Source organism: Marmota marmota, unplaced genomic scaffold, assembly GCF_001458135.2.
Source record: "Marmota marmota marmota unplaced genomic scaffold, marMar, whole genome shotgun sequence".
Lineage (NCBI taxonomy): Eukaryota > Metazoa > Chordata > Mammalia > Rodentia > Sciuridae > Marmota > Marmota marmota.
The window spans coordinates 15722001-15746230 of NW_026000229.1; the positions used below are offsets into that span (position 1 = coordinate 15722001).

The window sequence follows — 24230 nt, forward strand, 5'->3', positions numbered from 1 at the left end:
GTAAGATTTCCTTAATATGAGTGTCATGTGAATTTATTAGTGACTCTATCAAAATATAACATAAAAATGATTTTATTTATTTATTTAAAAATGTTTTTTACATATGACAGTGGAATCATAATGGATTCATATTACACATATAAGAGCACAATTTTTCATATCTGTGGTTGTATATAAATTCGTGTCTTCATACATGTACTTTGGATAATGATGTCCATCACATTCCACAATCATTTCTAACCCTCTGTCCCCTCCCTTCCCCTCGCACCCCTCTCCCCTGAGTTGATCTATTTCTCCCATGTTCCCCCTGCCTACCCCACTGTGAATCAGTCTCCTTATATCAGAAAACATTTGGCATTTGTTTTTTTTTTTGGATTGGCTAACTTCCCTTTGCATTATCTTCTCCAACTCCATCCATTTACCCGAAAATGCCATGATTTTATTCTCTTTTATTGCTGAGTAATATTCCATTGTGTATATATGCCACATTTTTTTTTATTTATTCATCTACTGAAGGGCATCTAGGTTGGTTCCACAGTTTAGCTATTGTAAATTGTGCTGCTGTTGATGTGGCTGTTTTTAAGTCCTTTGGGTATAAAAATATTTTAAGTGGAGAAAAAATTGAGATCTAAAGAAAACCAGATACTATTTCATGTTGAAGTTTGAATCCTTCATATTTTATTAACTCACTCCCAGGCATCTAATGTTTTTCCCTTCAGAAAGGATTAAAAAGTTTAAAAAGTAGGTAGAAAGTAGACATTTTGAACACACAAGAAGGGATTTTCCCCTTAAAATTTGTTCTAAGTATTTGAGGGTTTGTGCCTTTGGCAATCATTTTATAAGTTAGTGTTAGTATTAGAATGGATATATGGAAATGTTATACGTTTGCATATACTGTAGGAAGTGTAGGAAGGAATGCCCATATCTTTGGTGTGATGGGGAAGTTTTAAATGATTATGAATTATTTTCCCCATCTCTTTCCCAGTTGAATGTATCTTTTCTCTTTTGTTTATGCCTGTGAGTGTGTGTGTGTGGTGCTGGGGATTGAACCCAGGGCTTTATACATTCGAGGCAAGCACTCTACCAACTGAGCTGTATCCCCAGCCCTATGCCTCTTTTTGTTTGTGCTCATGATAATGTAAGTTGTCTGCTTATTTAATAATTTATGGTGTGATTTATATAAAGAAAATATTTTCAGGTATTATCACTATGTATGTTTTACTGTGTACCACAGCCCTTAATCTGGTATCATTTAATATTAGAAACCATGTATCAAATAGATATTTATAAAATTGTAGAAATATGCATAAATTTGAAAATGCAGATAAAATTAGTTGCATTATTATATTGATACAGATAAGATGTCTAGGAAAATATCATTTTGATGACCCTTAAAATCAGTCTGAATATCTACATGTTATTTCTTGTCTTACTTGTAGGTATTTAGTGACAGAGTATATATAGCACACTCCATTTGAATACACACAGAAGATTTGTTTTATAGCGGAAGCTGGCAAAATTTTCCTGTTAAGGACCTTATACTAAACATTTTAGTCTGTATAGGCTATTCAATTTCTGTTGAAACTGCTCAGCTCTGCTTTTAGAGCACAAAATTAGCTAGATAATATGTAAAGAATAAGCTCAGCTTTATTCCAGGAAGAATTGTTTACAAACAGCCTATGAAATTGTTCTGTATAGCACTTTGCTGACCCACATTTTTATGGTATTAAGTGAATAATTTAGTCTTGTAATGTAAATTTATTAAAATTACATTAGGGAAAAGTTGAGTCAGAAGAAGAGAGTTAGGATTCAGAATAAGAAGTTCTCGGAAGGGGTCAGAGGTCAGGACTACTTTTTAGGATCTTAATGAGTGATATTAACTATTTTTAGACTGGTAAACCTGGAAACTTCATGGACAACATCATTAATTTATATGTTTTTATCAGAAAATATTGTTTTGAAGCTCATCTTCCTATTTTAAATAAATCATTTTAAATCTTCCAGTTATCACCACATGATAATCTGATTCTCAGTCAGCCTGTTTCTTCTCCTCTTCCACTAAGGCAAGTAAACTTTCATTTCTGTTTATCGTTCTCTAAATCTAGTGTGAGCTCAAGTAATATTCATATGCATTCTCTTTCTAGCTAAAGTTCAAAATGTTAATGGAAATACTTCTCATTTAACTGTTTCCTAACTAAGTTCCTTTTACTTAATATTTGAATTACAGTTTTTGATAAAGAAAAACTTTTACAATAGTATTTAGTGCTTTGTGTCTTTATTGTCATCGAACACTTACTGTTGCAGCTTATAAAACGATTTTTAGCTTCAGTTATCCTCTGAAGAACATTCAAATGCAATTTTAAAATTAACCCAAATAAAAGTTGTTATAATTCTTAAATAGTAGATTGGAAAAATGTGTTTCAGCATTTTGAAAGTTCAGAGAAATTATAGTGTTTTCTCTGCAGTATCTTGAAGTTTAATTAGCTGGGTAATTTTATTGTAGGAAATAGTTAGAATATAATTAAGCTATTATGTAACACATACCTAAGGGAGACTAGCTGCCATCTTTTATGTTAATTTTGTAAGAATTGCAGATTATTTCATCACCAGCACTTAGCCAGAGTGACCGTGTGTTTTTTAGAACTTTGAGCTGGAAATAAACTAGAAATATTGATGATTGTAAATCAAAGGACTTCATTTAGGTAACAGCTTTATTGAGATAACATTCATATACCATACATTTGCCCAATTAAACAATTTAGTGATTATATTGATGAAGTTCTACAGCTATCACTATAATAAATTTTAGAGAACTTTCATCACTCTAAAAAGAAACTGTACACTTCAGCAGTTAACCTTCTTTACTCCTGCCATCATTACACACACACACGCACACACACACACACACATATATACATATACACACACACATACACACACACACACACACACATACATATATATATATATACCCCCTATCTAGCCCTGGGCAAGCAGGCATCTACTTTCTTTTACAATAGATTTGCCTATTTTGAACATTTCATAAAAACAGAATTATATGTAGCCTTTTTGTTTATTTCTGGCTTCTTTCACTTTGCATGTTTCCAAGGTTCACCCATGATGCAGCATGTTTTATTACTTTATTCCCTTTTGTTGCCAACTAATACTCTTGTATGCATATACAATATTTTATGGGTTCATCAGTTGGGAGGTTTTCACATTTTTGGCTACTATGTATGATGCTTCTATAAATATATGCAAGTTTTTGTGGATATATATTTTTATTTCTCCAAGAAAATTTTATTAGTTTTGCTTTGTTATAAGAGAATTAATCCAATGAAACCAGTTGTTTCACATTATATAGGCACACTACTGTTTGACTTACTGAGTTATTTGCTTTTTTAAACTAGTATTTTGTTTGAATGTCTTAAGTTTATTGTTGTGATTATTAATTTGTTTTATATATGTGTGACTCATCACTTTGTAGCTCTTGATTTCCTTTTGCTGTTATCATTACAATAGTAGGATGATATATTCATAAATCCACATTTTAATGTATTTACCTTAAGAGAGGTGGACCTATAAATCATATCTTTTCTGATGATTGCAGTGATAAATGTGCCATGTTACAAAGACTTCCGCTAAAATATTTACTTTAAATCAAAACATCCCTTTTATTAACTGAATATATATTAATTGTAGATGGACACAATACTTTTATTTTGTTTGTTTGTTTCTTATGTGGTGCCGGGGATCGAACCTAGTGCCTCATACATGCAAGGCAAGTGCTCTACCACTGAGCCATAACCTCGCCCCTAATTGAATTCTTTATTTGGATACTATCTACTAAGCAGATAGTTTTACCTAAAATGAAGCAGATAACTTTTCATTTTTCATATTCAATAGAATGCAGAAAGAGTGAATGATTTTGAAACCTCTTAAAACTGCATTGTTCATACAATAATTAGGGTGGGGAGAATAGAAAGAAGTTCAGTGGATTAGACAAAGGAGACTGAAAGAAAGGGAGGGCAGATGGGGATAGGAAAGACAGTAAAATGAATAGGGCATAACATTCCTATGTTCATATATGAATATATGATTAATGAAACTCCACATTTTGTTCAACTACAAGAATGGGATCCTATGTTATACTTCATGTATATATAGTATGTCAAAATATAATCTACTGTCATGTATATCTAAAAAGAATGAATTTTTTTAAAAAGAAAAAACTATTGTTTTCAAAGTGTGTTTGTAAAGCTGGGTTTTCCCTCTGTAAGAGCAGCAATCACATTTAAAGTTAAAAGACATAATACAAATTATACCTTAATCTCAAATTTTCCTCCATTATTTCAGATAATAAGACATTTGGATCATTTTTTTTATTATACATTTTTGTTTGGATTGACAGTGGTGGCAAATTTTCAACACTACTTCAGAATCTAGGTCCTGAAAACGCTGTGTCACTACTGGTATTTGCAGTAACTGAACATAAGATTCTCATCCATTCCTTACGACCTTCTGTGCTTACTAGTGTAACAGAAGCATTAGTGTCTGTGAGTATCAGTTTCTTATTGACAATCAACTTAGTTGAAACTTAATTTATTAGTATAATTTGAAACTATTTTAATGCTTAACTAAATTTCAGAGAGTAATGAATTTATATATTTAGTTATAATTATTTAATTTGTTGTCAAGCATTAGACTTTAGGTAATAACATTTGAAAGATAGTTTTTTTATGTGTGCTGATAAATTATGCTTCAGCGTCAAAAAGCTAAATATTCCTCTACCCTTTGTTTATCCAAGATGATTTTCCCTTTCCACTGGCCATGCCCATATGTTCCTCTCTGCCCACTGGCTTTAGCAGATGTCTTGAGTGCACCATGTCCATTCATAGTAGGGATTGATTCAAGATACTTTGATCTGTATGATCCTCCACCAGATGTCAGTTGTGTTGACCTAGATACCAACACCATTTCTCAGTAAGTACATTTTAGTGCTTCTACACCTAGTAATTTACAACTACGAAATATATGTATATAATTGTATATTTTATGATTGCTAAGTAGGATTCTTTTGAGATATATTATTTTCTTTGTATTTGGGGTAATTACCATCTTTGAATTGGCTGCAATAGATTTAGGGTATTAGGAAGGTTTTATTGGAAAGAAAATATACATTTAATCCTCAGGCTTTAAATATTTAAGGAACATTATAGTTTTATTCTTGCTTAGAAATTTAGCAGAAGGGCAATTGAGATTAGAAATTGAAAAAGTTTAATTTTCTTCAAATGAGAATGGGTAAAACCACAAAATGAATTAAAACAGTATTTCTTGATTAATAGTTCAGTTCTATTTCTAATCTTATACGATCAGAATAATAATACAAAACAATGTAATAGTTTAGAGTTTTAAAATAATTTTTAGTTTATATGTAATTTCATTACCTCTACACTGTAGGAATATAAGGATTTTATAAACTTCCCTCTCTTTTTATTGGAATAATATTTAAGTTGTGACTGTTGGATTGTATTTGTATAGCTTTTTATTGTTTCTTTGTATCCCACATTTAATTGTACTTAAGGTATTCAGGGAAGAGAATATTGATATAACATTGCAACTACAAAATATGCTTAAAATAACTATGAGTTAGTCTTTCAGCTAAGCCCAAAAGCTGGTATAGATTTTGCACTTAAATGAGTAGATATGAATTAGGTTTTTTCTTATTTATTTATTTATTTTGTTAGCCCATTTCATTTTCTGGGGTTGAACTCAGGGCCATGTGTGATTAGCGTGTGCTCTACTACCGAGCTGCACTCCCAGCCCCCTCCATTTTTTAAATAAGAACTTTTCGTCTTAAAGTCTTTTGATTTATTTCCAAAATTTCCTTTCCAACCCCCCAGTACTATGGATAGAACCCCAGGTGTGCTCTACCACTAAGCTACATTTCCAGTACTTTTTTCCTTTTTTTTCATTTTGAGACAGGGCCTTACTAAGTTGCTAAGGCTGGCGTCAAACTTTTGATCCTTCTACCTCAGCCTCTCTGAGTTGCTGGAATTACAGGCTTGTACTTTCATACCCAGCATAAGTTGCATATATAGCCTGTTATTCCATTTCATTCTCTGAACTTTATGAGGTAGTTTTTATTCCTCTGCCAGATGAGTAAATCAGAGTTTATATTTTTAAGCATGTAGTTTATTCAGTCAGAACTGTATTTTGAAACTTGGCTGACTTCAAAACTTATATTCCTGCCACTATTTTTTTGGTAACTATATATGTAATAGTAATCTTATAAGTGGAAGTCACTGAATAGAAATATAGAAGGCTATCATACATAAAATCTCAAATATTAGAGAAAATACTCCTCCCCAGTCATGTTTTAGAGTAACAATATCAAGGGCAGGAGAAGGGAGTTATATGAGTAAATAATAATAATTAGATATAATCAGGTGATATGAAGGTACTTTGCATTTGCTAGTAACTGAATAAAATGGCAAACCAAATATATTCCTTTCTCTTATATTGCTCATAATCCAGTCTAGTGAGATAGGCATGTATGCCACGAATGCTAACATACAGTGGGAGTGCTGTTTTGCAGTTTCATCAAGACAACAATGTTAGGAGTGTTTCCTGCATTGAGTTCTTAGTGTCACAAGATTCCATACTCTGAAGGACATTATAAATGTAATAATAGCTTCACAGTAGGACATCTGCCATTTATCCTTGCTGTATTTTTATCTTTATCCCCATTTGTGGAAAGATAGGGTAAATTTCAAAATCATCATTCTCTGTCAGCTTAAACTTTCCCATTCACTCTTTTTTTGTTTGTTTGTTAGTTTCCAAACTGATATTTGTCCTTTTCATTCTATGGGAAATTTAGGAAACATTTTTAGAAAAGAATACTCAGAAAGTTTCACTACCCATCTTTGCTAAATTTTTATTTGGTGATTGTAAATTAAACAATTTATCTTTCTTCTCTTTTTTGTCTATGTTTTTCAAGTATTCTAAAATGAGCTACTCAAAGAGACCGAGTCAGGAGGATCACAAATTTGAGGCCAAACTTAGCAATTTAGTAAGACACTATCTCAAAAAATAAAAAGGGCTGGAGATGCAGCTTAGTGGTAGAATGTTGCCAGATTCAATTCCCAGTATTAGGAAGAAAAAAAAAAGGGATGGTCTGGGGATTTAGTTCAGTGGAAGGAGCACTTGCTTAGAGCATGCATGAGGAAACCTTTGATTCAATCCCTGGTGGCACTAAATAAATAAATAAATTTTTGAAATAAACACACAGGAAAAAAAAGATTTAGCAAATAAGAAGTAGACTCATCAAAGCTATAGTTAGGTCCAAAACTTTTATGGTGCTCTACACTCTTTTCATTTCATACCCCATATATAGTTTATAGAGAAGAACTGAATTATAATAGATGTAATAAAGGAAATTATAGGAGCCTGTGCTAGAAACAAAGATATCAGTTTCTATCATAAATCCTCTTTTAAATTTGTAAAAGTATTTTTAATATTATACTTTATTTAAGTAATTTAATATTATAGATTATTTCTTTTCTGAAAGATATAATATTTACTTATAATTTTAGGAAATTGAGAAACTACATATTTAAGTATACCAAAGTATTTTTGATAGACTGTATGTATCATAAGTTCCTTGAAAGTTTTATACAGTGCTTTTTCTCATATAAGAAAAACATTTTATTGGAAGATTTTTCCAATATTGAAGTGTGTAAGCATTCTGATATGATCATTAAAGACTAATTAATGATCACCAGATTCAGGTTTGTGATGGTTAGCACGAATCCAGTTTAAGTATAATATACTTGGCACCTATATAATTACAAACGTTTGAGCTATACTTAATAGATAATCCAACCTTCATATGAATTAATTTTTATATTCAACATCTCAACTTACCCTAAGAGATTTTCCTCATTAACCTAAATATTCTGTATGTGTTTTATATTGTTATTCACTGTGTTTTCTATTCTTTTTTATATATATACAAGTATATACCATCTCCCAAAGTCGGTGTGACAAATATATTGTTGTTGTCATTTAATCTCAGAACTGCTGACAAGAAGAATGTAACTTGGAAGATTCTTCCAAAGAAACCCTGTAAACATCTGATGAATACACTGAATAATTTGCACCAGCAGTTGGCAAAATGTAAGTGAATAACAATTAAAGGATATAATTTAATCTGGAAAAGGGAGTTGCTCTGCCTTATTCACAAAAGGGTAATACTTATTTTATCTAAAGGAAAGTGTCTTTACAATATTTAAGGCAAATGAGCACTGATGCAAAATTTGTTAGAAGCTGAATTGGAGATTTGTAAAGTTTAAATTTTATATCTACCAGATTTTATTAGAAACATCAAAATTCAAAAGGATATTAATGTGACTGTTTTCTTTAATTTTACCATTACTGAAATAACATGAAAAGATGGGTTTTAACTTATATATTTTCTTTATACTATGTATTTTGTTTATACTTAGAATAGAAAGTTAATTTTGAAAATCCAAAATAAATAGTTTGAACTACATTTGAAAACGTTGATGATTTCAAAGGGATGAGTGCTGTCATATGTTTTCATCTTCAAGTGGCTCTTAATGCTGTGCTTACTTCAAATAGTTTGAAGACAGAAGTTTGCCAAAAATGTGAATTCATCAAAATGAAAATCAATGAGAATATGAAATACTTCGGGGTAAAAAAGCTTGTGTAAGAATATATTTTGAAGAGCTGGGCACCTTGACACATGCCTATAATCCCAGTGGAGGAAGCAAGAGGGTCACAAATTCAAAGCCAGCATCAGCAACTTAGCAAGGCCCCACAACTTAGCAAGACCCTGTCTCAAAAAAGTCTGGGTTAAGGCGCCTCTGGGTTCAATCCCTGATACCCCTCTCCCCCCCAAAATTATTATTATTATTGTTATTTATATTTATGTTTTATCTGTTCGGACACAATACCTTTATTTATTTATTTGTATGTGGTGCTGAGGATTGAACCCAGGGCCTGGCACTTGCTAGCCCCATCCCCCCCCAAAATTATATGTATATAATCTTGAGAGTTCAGAATTAGATTATCTGATTAGAAGAGTTAAACTTTCTATTCTTTATCCAATCTTGGTACTATAACCATAACCCATTCAGAGTCCATAATTTAATACTTACTTTGTGAAATGTAGTCAATAGTGACAGTAATTTTTTTCTCATTTATTTATTATTGAAATAAACCTAGGAAATGGCCTACACTCTTGAAAGATTCAAGGTGCTTATAGTATAGTTGAACAAAGTATTTACAAAGCAATTTTGGTAAGATAATTCCACAGTAGCTCAAAAGTATTTGGAATATGAAAACAGTGACATCAAATACAAGATTTTATCTTATGGAACAAAATAAAAAGAGTTGACTAACTAATTGCTCTCTAAAAGTACTTGTACTTGTTTTGAAAAGCTAAGTTGAGTATGGTGACACATGCCTGTGATCCCAGCAGCTCAGAAGGCTGAGGTAGGAGGATCTCGAGGCTTCAGCAACTTGATGAGGCCCTAAGCAGCTCAGCAGGATCCTGTGGCCTGGAGGTTAAGTGCTCCCCCAACCCTGGGTTCAATCCCCAGTACTTAAAAAAAAAAGAATAAGAACTACATAAAATTCTCTAAGAGGATTAATTATTCCTTGTGTTTAAAAAGATGTTTAAATTTTGAAGCCATCACATACAATTTTTTTTCCTGACCCTTTGAGAATAGAGACCCATCACATCTGAATAGAATGTATTACCTACCAACAGGTACATTCTTTTGTCACCTCAAAATAAAATCAGGAAATTAAAATTTAGTATTACTACCATCCTAATCCTCAGATCACATTCAAGTTTTGCCAGTATTTTCATAATTTTATCTATGGCAGAAGGATCCAGTTCCAAATCAGGTGTTGTATTTAGTTTTAAGTATCTTCTGTTTCCTTTTCTTTAAAACAATTTTTCAGACTGGGCTTGGTAATGCATGCCTGTAATCCAAGTGACTCAGGAGGCTGAGGCAAGAGGTTTCAATTTTTAAGCCAATCTGGGCAATTTAGTGAGACCCTGCCTCAAAATAAAAAATTAAAAGGACTGGAGATGCAGCTCAGTGATAGTATCCCTGGTTCAATTCTCAGTGCTGCAAAAAATAAAAATGAATAAATAAAAACTAAAATAATAGAACAATTCTTCAGAGCTGGGGTGGAGCTCGTGATAGAGCACTTATCTACCATGTGAGAGGTCCCGGATTCCATCCCCAGTATCAAAGAAACAAACAAATTAAAACAGTTTTTCAGTTTCTTCTTCGTTTTCTTGATACTTTTAAAAATATACTTACCATTGTAGAATGATCTATAATGTGTTTTTGTCTGAGAGTCCTTTTGATAGATGCAGGTCATACATATTTGGCAGAGATGTCATAGAAGTGATGCTGCCTTCCTCTCATTGTGTTTATCAGGTTGTGCACTATTTCAGTTTGTCCCATTATTGATGAAGGTACTCCCTTCAATACTTGATTATGGTGATGTCTACCAGGCTTCTCTACTGTGAAGTTATTACTTTACTACCTGTTGTCATAGCATTCAACCAGATAGGGGAAAGAAAGAGATGTTTTTTTAATATTTTAATTCCTGTATATTTATCCCACAGGCATATATTGAAAACAAAAAGAAAGGTGGGGAGGGCTATTACATTTAACCCTGTGTCCAGTTAATTTGATTGGTATGATGTGTGTGTGTGTGTGTGTGTGTGTGTGTGTGTGTAGATAAAATATACTCAACAGAGCCTAAAAAATAAGGTAAGCTTTCTTAAGGTTTATATATTATGAAGTTGTATAAATAACTAGTTGAAGTAACGTGAGCCCTTTTGAAAACACAGTATACCGTTATGGGCACTGGTTTTGATAGTTTGGCGAAAGCACTAACTGTGTTTGTTCACAGTGCAGCAAAGACCAAGAGAAGATGGACTAATGGACTTAACAATGAATGACTATGATTTTAATTCTGGAAAGAGGTTGCATATGATAGATTTGGAAATCCAAGAGGCATTTTTGTTTTTCATGGCCTCTATTTTAAAAGGTTATAGAGCATATTTAAGGCCAATAACACAAGCCCCATCTGAGACAGCAACAGATGCAACCTCTCTTTTTGCCCTGCAAGGTGAGTGATTGCATAGTCTTATAGCTTTCAGATTATTGAGCCTAGCCTTGAGATAATTCAGTTGCTTTCTGAATTAATAGTCTGTATTTATCAAGATACATACCTGTTTTTTGAGGAATATGTGAATACCAGCTCTGGTGATCCAGATCTGAAGGACTAGTTCTTTCGTTGGCATGTTTACTATAACCCAAGGTATGTAGAAGAAACTATCTGAAAAGTACAGAATCTCCTAAGTATATAGTACTTCACTCTGTGTGTCGTCAGATATTGGTGTTTTCAGGGCAGCCAGGTAGTGTTGGAAAAGCAGAGGCACTACTGGGATAGTTACTCCAGGCTTGTGTGCTCTCATTTGCTTTATTTCGGTTCTCATTACAAACATTACTTTCTGTCTGTGCCACAAAGTGAAAAAAGGTTGGAAATCCCCAGGGTGCAGTTGGTGTCACAGTACATATTTCCTTCCTTTTGTAGTATATAATATTTGAAAGAGAAATTCATTTAATATGTAATATATTGAATGCCTCCAAATGCTGGCTATGTATTAGTATGCAAAAGAGACATGACTGTTACTTATCTCACAGAGCTTATAGTCAAGAAGATAAGCAATTAGAAATTAATATGAGTGAAGAACTTTAGTTTATAATTTTAAATTACAGAGGCCCTTTGAAGTATTGTTTGAGCCCTGATCACAAAGGTAAGTAGAAATTTGCCAGGCAAAGGGAAGTTGAGAGTGTTTTAGGAAGAGAGACTAGTTTATGCAAAGTCCTTGAGGCTGGAAAGAACTTTAGTTCATATCTAAGTGTAGTATAATAGCACAATGAGGACATGGAAGATAAAATCAGGAAATAAACATTTACTCTGTTTTCAAAATGTAAGAGAAACATAAATGAATATCAGAAGGATTGTTACTGCTTCTTTGAAAAAGCCACACCTTTTTTATTATAAATATAGAGCAATTCTTATTTTTTTAAAATTGGTTTTATTTATAAATAAAATAATTCTGACAGAGGAATGCATTACAATTCTTATTACACATATAGAGCACAATTTTTCATATTTTTGTAAATAAAGTATGTTCACACCAATTCATGTCTTTATACATGTCCTTTGGTGTTTTGTTTTGTTTTGCATTACAATTCTTATTACACATATATACCACAATTTTTCATATCTCTGTTTGTATATTAAAGTATGTTGACACCCAATTCGTGTCTTCATACATGTACTTTGGATAATGATGTCCATCACATTCCACCATCCTTGCTAATCCCATGCCCTCTCCCTTTCCCTCCCACCCCTCTGCCCTATCTAGAATTCATTCCTTCCATGTTCCCCCTCCCGACCCCACTATGAGTCATCCTCCTTATATCAGAGAAAACATTTGGCATTTGTTTTTTTGGGATTGACTAACTTCACTTAGCATTATCTTCTCCAATGCCATTCATTTACCTGCAAATGCCATGATTTTATTCTCTTTTATTGATGAGTAAAATTCCATTGTGTATACATGCCACATTTTTTTATCCATTTGTCCACTGAAGGGCATCTAGTTTGGGAAAAAAGCCACACATATAGATAGACAGATAGATACACAGAGAGAGAGAGCACACGCGCAAGCAGCGGGCGCACAAGAGCATACAGGTATATATACCATGCAAAGCATTGGGACCAAAAATAGAAATTTAAAAAATGCTTTCAGATTTACTAGTTTATGGATCATCTTCAAAGATGGGGGCAATGGAGATAATTTTGGATGGGAATTTGAGATACCTAGGTTTATATTTCTTTTGTATTAGTTTTTCTATTGCTTACTTATTTGTTTGTTGGGTCATTTTTCTTATCAGAGATCTTAGTTTCTCTTTTGGTTAAATAGTGGGGAAGATTGAGGTTATCAATGACATGTTTGATCAGGTTTCTGCCCACTCAAAATTCCTATGAATCTAGGGGCTGGGGTTGTGGCTCAGTGGTAGAGCGCTCGCCTCCCATGTGAGAGACCCTGGGTTCGATCCTCAGCACCACATAAAAATAAATCAACAAAATAAAGATATTGTGTCCATGTATAACTAAAAAAATATTTTAAAAATTTCCTATGAATCTATAAATGATGTATATTCTCACATTATATATTTATGTTGAACAGCTTTCTTAAGAAGCCGGGACCGATCACATCAAAAATTCTATAACATGATGACCAAAACACAAATGTTTATTCGCTTCATTGAAGAATGTTCTTTTGTCAGTGATAAAGATGCAAGCCTGGCATTTTTTGATGATTGTGTAGATAAAGTAAGTGTACATGTGCCCTAATTTATTTTGTGTGACTATTATAAATGTTATGAATTATAGTTTCTATTTATAGCTTTTAACAAAATCTAAATTAATTCAGTTTCATAATTGACTATAGACACTATAGAGTGTACCTCTTAAAAGCATTCTCTATGATTTTACTAAATCACGAGTTTCATTTTAACAATCAGGTTTCTTTCCCTATCTGTGCACTTATAGACTGGGTTTTTCTGAACTGTGAACCTCCAACTGCAGCATTCTTAATTTTCACCTCTTTTTGTCTGAGGTGAATGTCAAATGTTTAGTGTAGGTGAGCTACAACTATTTACCTGTCCATGCAGGAGAGTGAGGAAAGGGAACATCAGTGGCTCAAGAAAGGGGTATCTAACCCTGTATGTGGTGAGGAAGGAGGAGTAGCTTACTGTGGGTATCAGAGCCCAACCTGAAAAATCAGAGGCCAGGCAGAATAGAGAATGTATATGCCAGGCAATGGGCAGACTGCTGCAGGGTGTCAGAACTTCCAACAATTTAAACAAGACGGGAAGAGTGGGGATAACATGGGGTGGGCACAGAAAATGAGACATCATAGTTTGATTTGAATGAGGGAGGTGCCAGCTTGGTGGGGATGGGATTTGGTGTATAGGGGAGTGTCAAAGCAAAATTAGGGTGAAAGAAGTCATCTGCATGGTAGAGGAGGGGCAGTGAAGATTGGAGTATGTTCCACATGAAAGGGATTGATCAAACAAGTAAATATTTCAAAATTTCTCACTGTTGGAGAAGTAATTTACAAATACAGAAGTAGAGAAAACTAGAATGAACCTTGAAGTGCTAGAATGGAATTAGAGGTTTAGTGTGGTATCTTTGGTTTTCAATAATAAATGTAAAAATAATGATAAATATTGATATAAGCATATGTGTCTATATGTATTGGTAAGTATTCTCTAGCTCTGTACATTGAATGGACCTGCATGCAGTCACACCCCAATTGCAATTTATACCTGAGGCATGGAGTTTGCATCAGTTATAAATACGGTTCTCTACCAAAAGGAATCAGGACTCTTTGGGGAAATGTTGGTCTGAAGTTTAAAGCAAGGAGGGTACAAAATGAACCCTACAGTATATTATATTAGAAAATAATGAGTTGTTTCAAGAATGATAGAGACATAATAAAACAAACCCAAACACAGAAGCCAATTTGAAGGGATTTCCACTGACAAATCTGGGACAATTTGAGCACCAGATGTTAGTAGCATATTAGCCTGTTGAATAAAATAGGAAACCATGAGTCTATACAGTTATGGGTTGATCAGTTAATTGAAAGTCTGATGAGAAGCAGAGTCTTATACAGTTTCAAGGTTCTTTCTCACAGAATACATAAAAAATGACAAAGGGAGAAAGAGTAACCATACAGTAGAAAAACTTGGCAGACACCACTTTAATAATCAAGTGATCAACGTGAGCATCATCAGATCAGTAATGAGGTAAATCAACATAATGTGCCCCCGATTTTTGGTAATGAGAATGCATTATCAATTCTATAATATTCCTCCCAAAGATGTATGACCTCTTTAATCTTAAGGAAATATCAGACAAACGCAAATTGAGACATTCTACAGAAACATTTTCTGTAATAGGTTAAGATTAAAGAAATAAAGGAAAAATTGAGAATTTGTTCTAGAGGGAAATGAAGAGACTTTACAGCCCAATACATGTAATACATTGTTCAGAACTGTAACACTTAGAAAAATCAGCAAAACTTGAATATTGTTCAAGGATTAGGTAGTAATAATATGTAATATGTTAGTGTTAATTTCCAGTCATACTTATGTAGGAAGATATCCTTTTTTTGTTGAAGTATATATTAAAGTATTCAGGAGTGATGAGTAACTCTCAGATTAAGAAAAAAAAGTCATTTGTACTATACTAAAAACTTTTCTATTAATTTGTGATTATGCATAATGCATATAGTGTTTGTGATTTTATGCTGTTTGTGATGATAGAGAAAATGAAGAAAACAAAGCTTTATTGTATCTCAGCAATTTATTGTAAATTATCTCAACAATTACAAATGTAAGGCTGTTTAAAGAAGCCCATAACTTTTAAATTTAAGTGACTATCAAAGAAAATCAGTGATTTTGGGGGGCACAATAACTAAAATATTACTTATCTCTCAATATTCAGAAATCAGCTCAAAGCTGAATTTGACATGAAAATATCCTTTAAATAAACACCATATGTCTTATAAAAATAAGAATTGAGAAGTGATTCTCTACATTGACAATCAAAGTACTTAAATACCAACTACTATATTAGTAACTTCAGTCATTTACTTTTTTCTATGTTATTTTATTATCTGTTTTTAAAAATGTGAGGAGCTGGGCACAGTGGCGCATGCCTATAATCCCAGAGGCTGGGGAGGCTGAGGCAGAAGGAATGAAATTTCAAAGCCAGCCTCAGTGACTTAGCAAGACCCTAAGCAACTTATCAAGACCATGTCTCTAAATATAAAAAAGGGCTGGGGATGTGGCTCAATGGTTAAGGACTCCTGGGTTCAATCCCCGATACATACACACACACACACACACACACACACACACACACGTTGTGAGGAGAGATTATTGTAACTGCCTATCTCATGGTATTCAGAGTAGTGTTGTATAAACTAAGAAGTAGAAAATATTACAGCTGTCTTTATATTTGGGTTTTATCCAAGTTCATAGATTAATTCATTTGGTTTTATCATCATGACTTAGAAATGTTATTTTTAAATGACTGATGAATAGCAGGAACAGGTTCATAAGCATTTACCTTTTCCTACAAATTTAGAACACTTGAGCAATAGTTGACATAAAAAATAATGTTTCTGGTACTGATAGAGAGTTAATGAGCTAAAGATGACAGAAATATCAACTCTAGTCCTTAAAATATTTTGGAATAGGAAAAGATAGATATATGCCGTCATCTGTTTAGAACCTAATTTATTTTCCTCTAGAAACACTGATATAAATGATTAACCTATAATTCAGATGATACTGGGGTGCAGTGTTGTGTGTTATAAGTATGTATTAATTTTTCTGTGTATGGAATGAAATTCTAAACCACTTTTTAGGACACATAAAAATCAAATTTGTTGAGTTATAAAATACAAACATTAAATATACCTTAAAGTATATATTTTGATGAGTTTTGACAAATATATCCACATAATCATGATTTCAAAATATAGAACATTTTCGTCACCCCACAAAAGGTTTTGTTTTGAGGGAAGCTTTATTTTCTTTTTTGTAATTATTTGTTTACAAATGGACTTTCAGATCCCTGCTTTTTGTAAGTTAAGCTCTACCTGTTTACTTTGAGAAGGAGATCATGTCCTACCTCCTTGACATTTGCCATTACAGCAGTGTATCAATAACATTTTGTTAATATTTTAATCAAAATTTTATGTTTGCCTTATGTGGTGCTTATAAAATTAAATATTGGCAATAAATGGGAAGGTAAGTCTTTTAAAATAATTTCTCTTAATCCTGGTTTATAGGAATAACTGATTTTTTTGCATAAAAAGATGTTTCTGGGTTAGCCTTATATACTTTAAACATATTTCTCATATGGTTCTAGGTTTCTACTGGTCATACATATATATTCATGGAACTTCCATTATGAACGATGGTATTTTTATAACAGTTGTTCCCTGTGCCAAGCTAACTGAATCATAAGGAACCAAATTAGTCATCAGAGTTTAGCATGCTGTAACCAATAAACTTATTAATCTACATGGGAATACTGGGTTAGTTGTAGAAATCCAATTAAGAGCTTAGAAGAAAGAAATATTATATTATTTTTTTTAACTATTAATGCATCTTGTTCATAAGTTTGTATTTCACCTAAACTCATATTGTAGTGTCACATACTTTTTTGAAATATTAATATGGTAAGATGCACAAAACTTATAATTTTGCTAGATACCTAGGGTATCATTTCCTAAGTAGCATAGCTTAGTACTGATAATTAATAATTAAGTGGTCTAGGATTTTCTGTAGGTTACTATCATTTATTTGATGGGAGTCAATGCAGGAGATGATTGAAGCAGTTCCTTTAAAAATATAAATTCTGAAAAGTCTCAAAAAATAAAATTATATTAAATGTGTAAACATTGTTTCTAGGCAAACTATTTTCCTAAAATACAATTTACCTGTTCAAAGTCTTAATCCAACAAAAGATCATTTATGTATACTGGATTAACATTGTACTTAAGGATTTTAATGAGTAATCAGAAAATCAAACTGAGAACATACTAAAACATAGTCACTTGCATTTGCTTTATTATAATTCCAGAGAATTTTATTAGAAAAAGAAATTTATCACAAGACTTAAAATATAAACTTCAGATGTAGTTAGAACAGAGATTGATTATATTCCTAAGTATTGTTAAGCAGAACTCCCAGAAATATAAGTAACTGTACAATGAATACATTGAGAACTGCCTTTTATATTTTAATACCATAATAAGTATAGCAAGCACAAAATATTGGTGCTTACTTTTAACCTGCAAGTGTTTTTTGATGATCAGTCACACTTTAAGGATGCTCACGTATGAGGAACTGGTGATATAGCTCAGTGGGGGAGCACTTGCCTAGCATGTGCAAGGCTCTGGGCTCAACCACTAGCACTAGAGGGGATTAAAAAAAGAATCATTTATGTGGAGGTTATCCCTTAGTTGAATGACTGTGAGCTCATTTTTTAAGTGAACAAATCCTCTTACATCTGGCAGTTTAGCAATGGAAAATATTAAATATGCATTAACTGCCTAAGCCCATCTGTGATTAAGATTGAACAGAAATTAGATATTTTACTCTTTTGATCTTAACATAGCCAAACAGAAAATATTTGACTGACTTTTAAAATCTGAAGTGAATAATGCTTAATAGAAATAAGAAAAAGAGTATATGAGAATTATTTGAGTTTCATTTATGACTAATTTAAGAACCATGTGTTCTTGTTCTTCACATGATTATATTTTAAATCCTTACAATCTGTTCCTGTAAAATGGTGCTTAATTAAGGGCAGTTTTGTGTAACAAATAGTCTTGTTAGAGTTTTTCTTGGTTTTTCAAGCATCCTTTTGCAATGTTTTCTGAGCATATTAATATCTTGTGGAAAAATATAAAGAGAAAATGAAAATTATTTTAATTTTATCCTGAAGTGGGTGTTGTATTTCTTTTTTTTCTCAATAGACACAGATGTCACTGTGCTTTTCAAAAGATAGAAATGTCCAACTGATAAATATAGGATTTATGGCATGGCTGTTTTTATAATGCTGAACTGGGATTTATTGGTACACAAGTAAAGGAAAATATTCTTTACCAAGTTATTTAATCTATAGTGCAAAATTTTTTAAATTTTAATAGACTAATATACTGATAAATAGAAAGTTATCCTGGACCCCAGGCTTTTGCCATGAGAGCTAAATGGCTAGATAGGGGGAAACAGGCACAGATCTGGAAAGGGAGAAACTGTTAAATAACTTAATTAATTAATTAAAACACCTGGTGCTCATAGACAAGCAGTCCTCTTATAATATCCCACCATGGAGACGGGCATAGTTTCTAGCATTCTTTCCAGCCTCGTTGGATACTAACCTTTTTATTCTAGTCCATCTCTTCTATTTCATTATCATTGCTAGCATTTATATTACATAACTGTGTTTCATCTACATAAATATGTTTGTGGGAATAAAGCATCTTATTTCCAATGGACACCACACCCTTCTAGAGACACCTGTGATTTTGAGTTAGCATTGACATGCTTCTAATGTTTTTTAAAAATATTATCTCTTGAGTTTCATAATAATGACCAAGGTATACTTCATTTTTATTGAAATTTTGTTCCTAAACACTTTTATTAAATTGCTAAAGAAACAGAAGTGTGGAAATTAAAAAGGAGAAAGAACTCCATAAGTTTAGTATCCCAATGTAAAATCCATTTTGCATTTACTTTGTTTTATGTTACATAATTGTAAAAGTGTCCCAATTTTTATACATAACTAATTAGCATTTTAATAGCACTGTCACATATTTTAAGAGTAAATTTTGATTTTTCCCCCAGACATGACATAGTTTAAAATGTCATTTGATTTTGTTCCATCCCTTCCCATTCTGTTTCTAGTTACAAAAGCATTCACTTTCAGCTCTTTTCATTTACCTTAAGATTTTTAAGTAATGTTTTTATTGCTGCTCATAATTTCCTGTATTATCAATTAATGTCCTATGAACTACCACCACAATTCTTCTAATATAGTTAAAACATGAATTTTGGTCAAATAGTTGTTCAGTGTTGATATTACTGTCTTTTTGTATGTATCATAGCTAGGCTATAATTAAATTGTCTTTCATGTATAGATTTTTATTTTCCCAAAAGTTAATAAATGCTCTGTTTTTATCTTGTATCTGTTAATAATTCATCTCTGAATTCTTGTACAGAAGTGAAAATTTCTATTTTTTCAACACATCCAGTAATCATTTGATTTTTTTTCTTTTAATTCTTGCTGGAGTTTTCCATGCTGTCATTATAATCTGAGTTGATTGCTTCCTGGTCTTTGATCTGGCATTTTTCTTTACTATTATTTTTGTTATTGTATAACTTCCTTGTAGAGTAGGATGCCCTACTTTCTGGCTTCAGTAACTATTTTTTTTTAATTTCCTTAAATACATCTCTTGGTAGCTTAGTGAGAAAGGGTACATGGGAAACTGTGTGTTTGTGTATATGTGGTACTAGGATTGAACACAGAGACACTTTACGACAGAGGTATATCTCCAGCCTTCTTTTATTTTGAGATAGCATCTTACTAAGTTGCTGAGGTGGCCTCAAACCTGCAATTCTCTTGTCTCAGACCCTTGAGTAGCTGGGATTATAGTTGTATACCAATTGTGCCTTGTGAATGGGAGAGAAAGATTTTTTTTTTATTCCCTGCCTATCTGAAAATTTCTTTTTTTTTTTCTCTGCTACTACTTGTTAATTTGGTTGGATCAAATTTTTTTTTAATTCAACAAAAATGTATTGATCATCTCTTACTTACCAGGTACCTTTTGTTGTTGTTTTAGTTTTGTTTTTAGTTGCTGGGGATATAGCAATGATCACAATAGACCAAAATCTTTTTCCTTATAAAGTTGACATTCTATTGGTGAAGGCAGATAGATAAAAGACCAAATAAATACTTGAAATGTATAGTGTGTTAGATAATGAAAAGTTCTTCTGCAGGAAAGTAACAATAATAAAAGATGAGGGAGAAGACAGGGAGTATGCTGGGACAGAAAGATTTGTTTGAAAGTTTACAACAGCAGACAAGCAATGCCAAATGAGAAAGACCAGACATCACAACCAAGTGGCTCCCTCAGAGAAGCAGTCTGTCAGGCAGTGGAAATAACATGTGCAAAGGCCCTTTGGTGGGAGTCTGCTTACTTTATTAGAGAAAAGGGAATGGCCAGGAAAATAGACTGGAGATGAGGGCAAAAGAAAGTAGGGAGAGAAAAACAAATCCTTAAGGCCTTACAGGTAGAGGAATAACTCTATTTAAAATAACAACAATAACTAAGTAGAATTAATAAAATAGAAAATAAAAATAACAACAAAAGGATTCCCATTTACCAAGTACCAAACATACCTCCTGTTGAAGGACTCAATAGGAGCCCCCTTGACTATAAAATGGGACACTGTAACTGTCTCCCAGGTTTGCCACCAGGACCAATAAGCAATAGGTACCAGGAGGGGTCCCGCTGATTGTGCTAGATGGCCAACTCAGCTAGGGAAGTAAGCCAAGCCTTTCCAAAGCAGGCTTTCCACACATCACTGCCATGGCTCCACCTCCCAGTCCTGTCCCTGCAAAAGTCTGGGCACAAACCAGTGAGTGCAAATACTGACCCTGAGACTACCCAGATTAAAATTTTGAAGTCATTGCTGTATTGTCTTGTAGCGTCTAGTGTTACATTTGAGAATTCTAATACCATCTTGATTTCCAATCTTTTGTACTTGATGTCTTTTTCTTTTTGGAAGCTTTTTAAATCAACATACCTTGAGTAGGATTTTTTTTTTATCTTAATTGAATTGGATATGTGTAGGCCTTTTTAATCTGCAAATTCATTTTTTTCTATTCTGGGGAATTTTCTTCTCTGTTTAATGTCTTTGTTATTGTTCTCTTTTTATAAAATAATTATTATCTGGATATTGGCCCTCCAGACTGATCCTCTTAATTTTCTTTTTTTTTTTTTTTCATCTTTGTCAGTTTTTTTTTCATTTTGTCAGTTTCACTTTTTGAGAGATTTCTTTAGTTTTATCTTCAGTTTTTATATGTCTTATTTCTGCTATCATATTTGTAATTTCCATACAAATTCACTGAATGTTCCTTTTTTTATTCATCTTATTCTTATTTCATGATTATAAGCTTATTCATTTTAGTTATTTTGAAGGTTTCCTCTCCCTGCTCTGTCTCTGCCTCTTCTGTGTACATTTTTATGTTTGTTTATTTTGTTCTTTTTCACATTATTGTGTTCCTTGTTTCTTGTGATTTATTTGTTTAGCATTCTTTTTGAAGAGGGTGGCAAAGGAACTCATTGGAGCTCTTTCTGGGAAGGTGGGCTTGGGCCTTCTTAGGTGTGAATTGAATATCATACCTTTACACACCTATTTCATTGCAGTCCCAGTTTGATCAGTGTAATTCATTTCTTTAGGCTGATTGGTTTCCACAGGGTGTATCCTCCAGTGTGAGGTCTGGAGAGCAGAAGCCTAACAACTAGTGTTCTTAGCTGAGTGAGGAGGATAACTCAGTTTTTCTTCGTGTGACATGTAGACTTTTACTTACTTCACCTTCCTCATCTTCCCAGTGTCCTCAAGTGTAAAGTCTTTCTGGTTCACTCAGAAAATCCCAGCCAAGTCAGGTACAGTGGCACATGCCTGTAATCCCAGCAGCTCAGGAGGCTGAAGCAGGAGTATTGCAAATTCAAAGCCAGCCTTAGCAATGGTGAGGCACTTAAGTAACTCAGTGAGACCCTGTCTCTAAATAAAACACAAAATAGGCCTGAGGATGTGGCTCAGTGGTTGAGTGCCCCTGAATTCAATCCCTGGTACCCCGCCTCCTGCCCCCCAAAAAAGAGAAAATCCCAGCCAGTTCTGCCACCATTGGAGAGAGGTAGCATCCTAATTCTGTTTTTTTTTTTTTGTTTTTTTTTTAAAGAAAGAGTGTGTGTGGGGGAGAGAGAGAGAGAGAGAGAATTTTTTAATATTTATTTTTTAGTTCTCGGCTGACACAACATCTTTGTTTGTATGTGGTGCTGAGGATCGAACCCGGGCCACACACATGCCAGGCGAGCGCGCTACCGCTTGAGCCACATCCCCAGCCCCCCTAATTCTGTTTGGTTGGGCTGTGGATCTGGGAGTCCTTCCTTAAATGTAGGCTTTGAATTAATCCACCTGCACTCCCAACTTCAAGGGCATCTAGTTCTGTTTATTCCTGATATTTCTGAGGGTCTACAGAGCAAAGCAAATTGCTTTTTGATGTTCCTCCTCCCCCTCCCCGGTGCCAGATATGTGGCCCTCCGTTTTCATTGATTTAGTCTCATTTTGAGGGTATTTTGGGAGTACAAAAGGCAAACTGTGCTTAATTTGTCTTGTTCAAAGTGTATATAATCTTTACTGTTTTAATTTTTTGAAAATATTTTTAGTTGTAGATGGACGCAATACTTTTATTTTATTTATTTATTTTTCTGTAGTGCTAAGGATTGAACCCAGTACCTCACACATGCTAGGTGAGCACTCTACCACTGAGCTACGACTCCAGTCTCATAATGTTTTCATAATAGACATTTTAATGACTGTTTCATTCAGTGAATATACCATAATTTATTGATTAACCTGTTTTTGACTTGGAAATGACTTCTAGTTAATTGCTATTGCAATCCTACAAAAACGTGTTTCATGCTAATAGATTTTTTACACATTAAGTTATTGCCCACACATCCCCCCCTTTCTTTAAACTGTACTGGAGATTGAACCCAGGGTATTGTGCATGATAGACAAGCACCCCACTGCTAAGCTGCACCCCAACCCTTTTTAAGCTTTTTGAGATAAGATCTTGATAAGGTTACCCAAGTGTGATCCTCTTGCCTCAGCCTCCTAAATAGCAGGAGTTAATAGGCATGTGCCACCAGGCCCAGTTATTTTCTTAAAATTAGAGTACAATGAATATGTCTAGCTTTTACTTTCTAAGAAAGTCTACTAATTTTGAGTACTAACAAGGTATGTGATTATCTAGCTTACTAGATTGATTGTATAATTGTTAGTTTCATCATATAAAAGTCTTTTTGACAAACTATAAAAGAAATTTCCAGTTGGGCATGACGGCACACACCTGTAATCCCAGAGACATGGGAGGTTGAGGCAGGAGTACCGCAAGTTCAAGTCCAGCTTCAGCAACTTAATGAGGTCCTAAGCAACTTAGTAAGAGTCTGTCTCAAAAAAATAAAAAATAGGGCTGGGGATGCCTCTGGATTCCATACCCAGTACTATCAAAAAAAAAAAAAAAAAGAAGAGAAGAAACCCTTCTCTTATGATGAATTTTAAGTATCCTTCAACAGAATTAAAATACATGTTGGTTCTAAAAGCAACATATTCTGCCTTGTTTATATTTTTATTCTGAATATTTATTGCTTTTGTATCTTTTTAAAATAATAAACATTAATTTTATTTGGAAATAAGCAGCAATATAAAGAAGAAACTATT

General features: G+C 33.2%; 1 protein-coding gene and 1 non-coding gene across 11 annotated transcripts in view; both read left to right on the plus strand.

Moving 5' to 3' along the window:
- Dennd4a (DENN domain containing 4A) overlaps window positions 1-24230 on the plus strand; it is a 126204-nt gene that overhangs the window by 61767 nt on the left and 40207 nt on the right. For 9 of the 10 annotated variants that reach the window (XM_048793118.1, XM_048793117.1, XM_048793120.1 and 6 more), the window contains 6 exons: window positions 2005-2063; window positions 4412-4556; window positions 4808-4983; window positions 8078-8178; window positions 10963-11181; window positions 13319-13464. In XM_048793118.1, the coding sequence (XP_048649075.1) occupies window positions 2005-2063; window positions 4412-4556; window positions 4808-4983; window positions 8078-8178; window positions 10963-11181; window positions 13319-13464 (846 nt within the window). The remainder of the gene's footprint in view (window positions 1-2004; window positions 2064-4411; window positions 4557-4807; window positions 4984-8077; window positions 8179-10962; window positions 11182-13318; window positions 13465-24230) is intronic. The other variant, XM_048793121.1, reaches the window with a different exon arrangement.
- Trnag-ccc lies at window positions 13127-13199 on the plus strand. Its single transcript has one exon. It is a non-coding gene; the product is annotated as a tRNA-Gly (tRNA).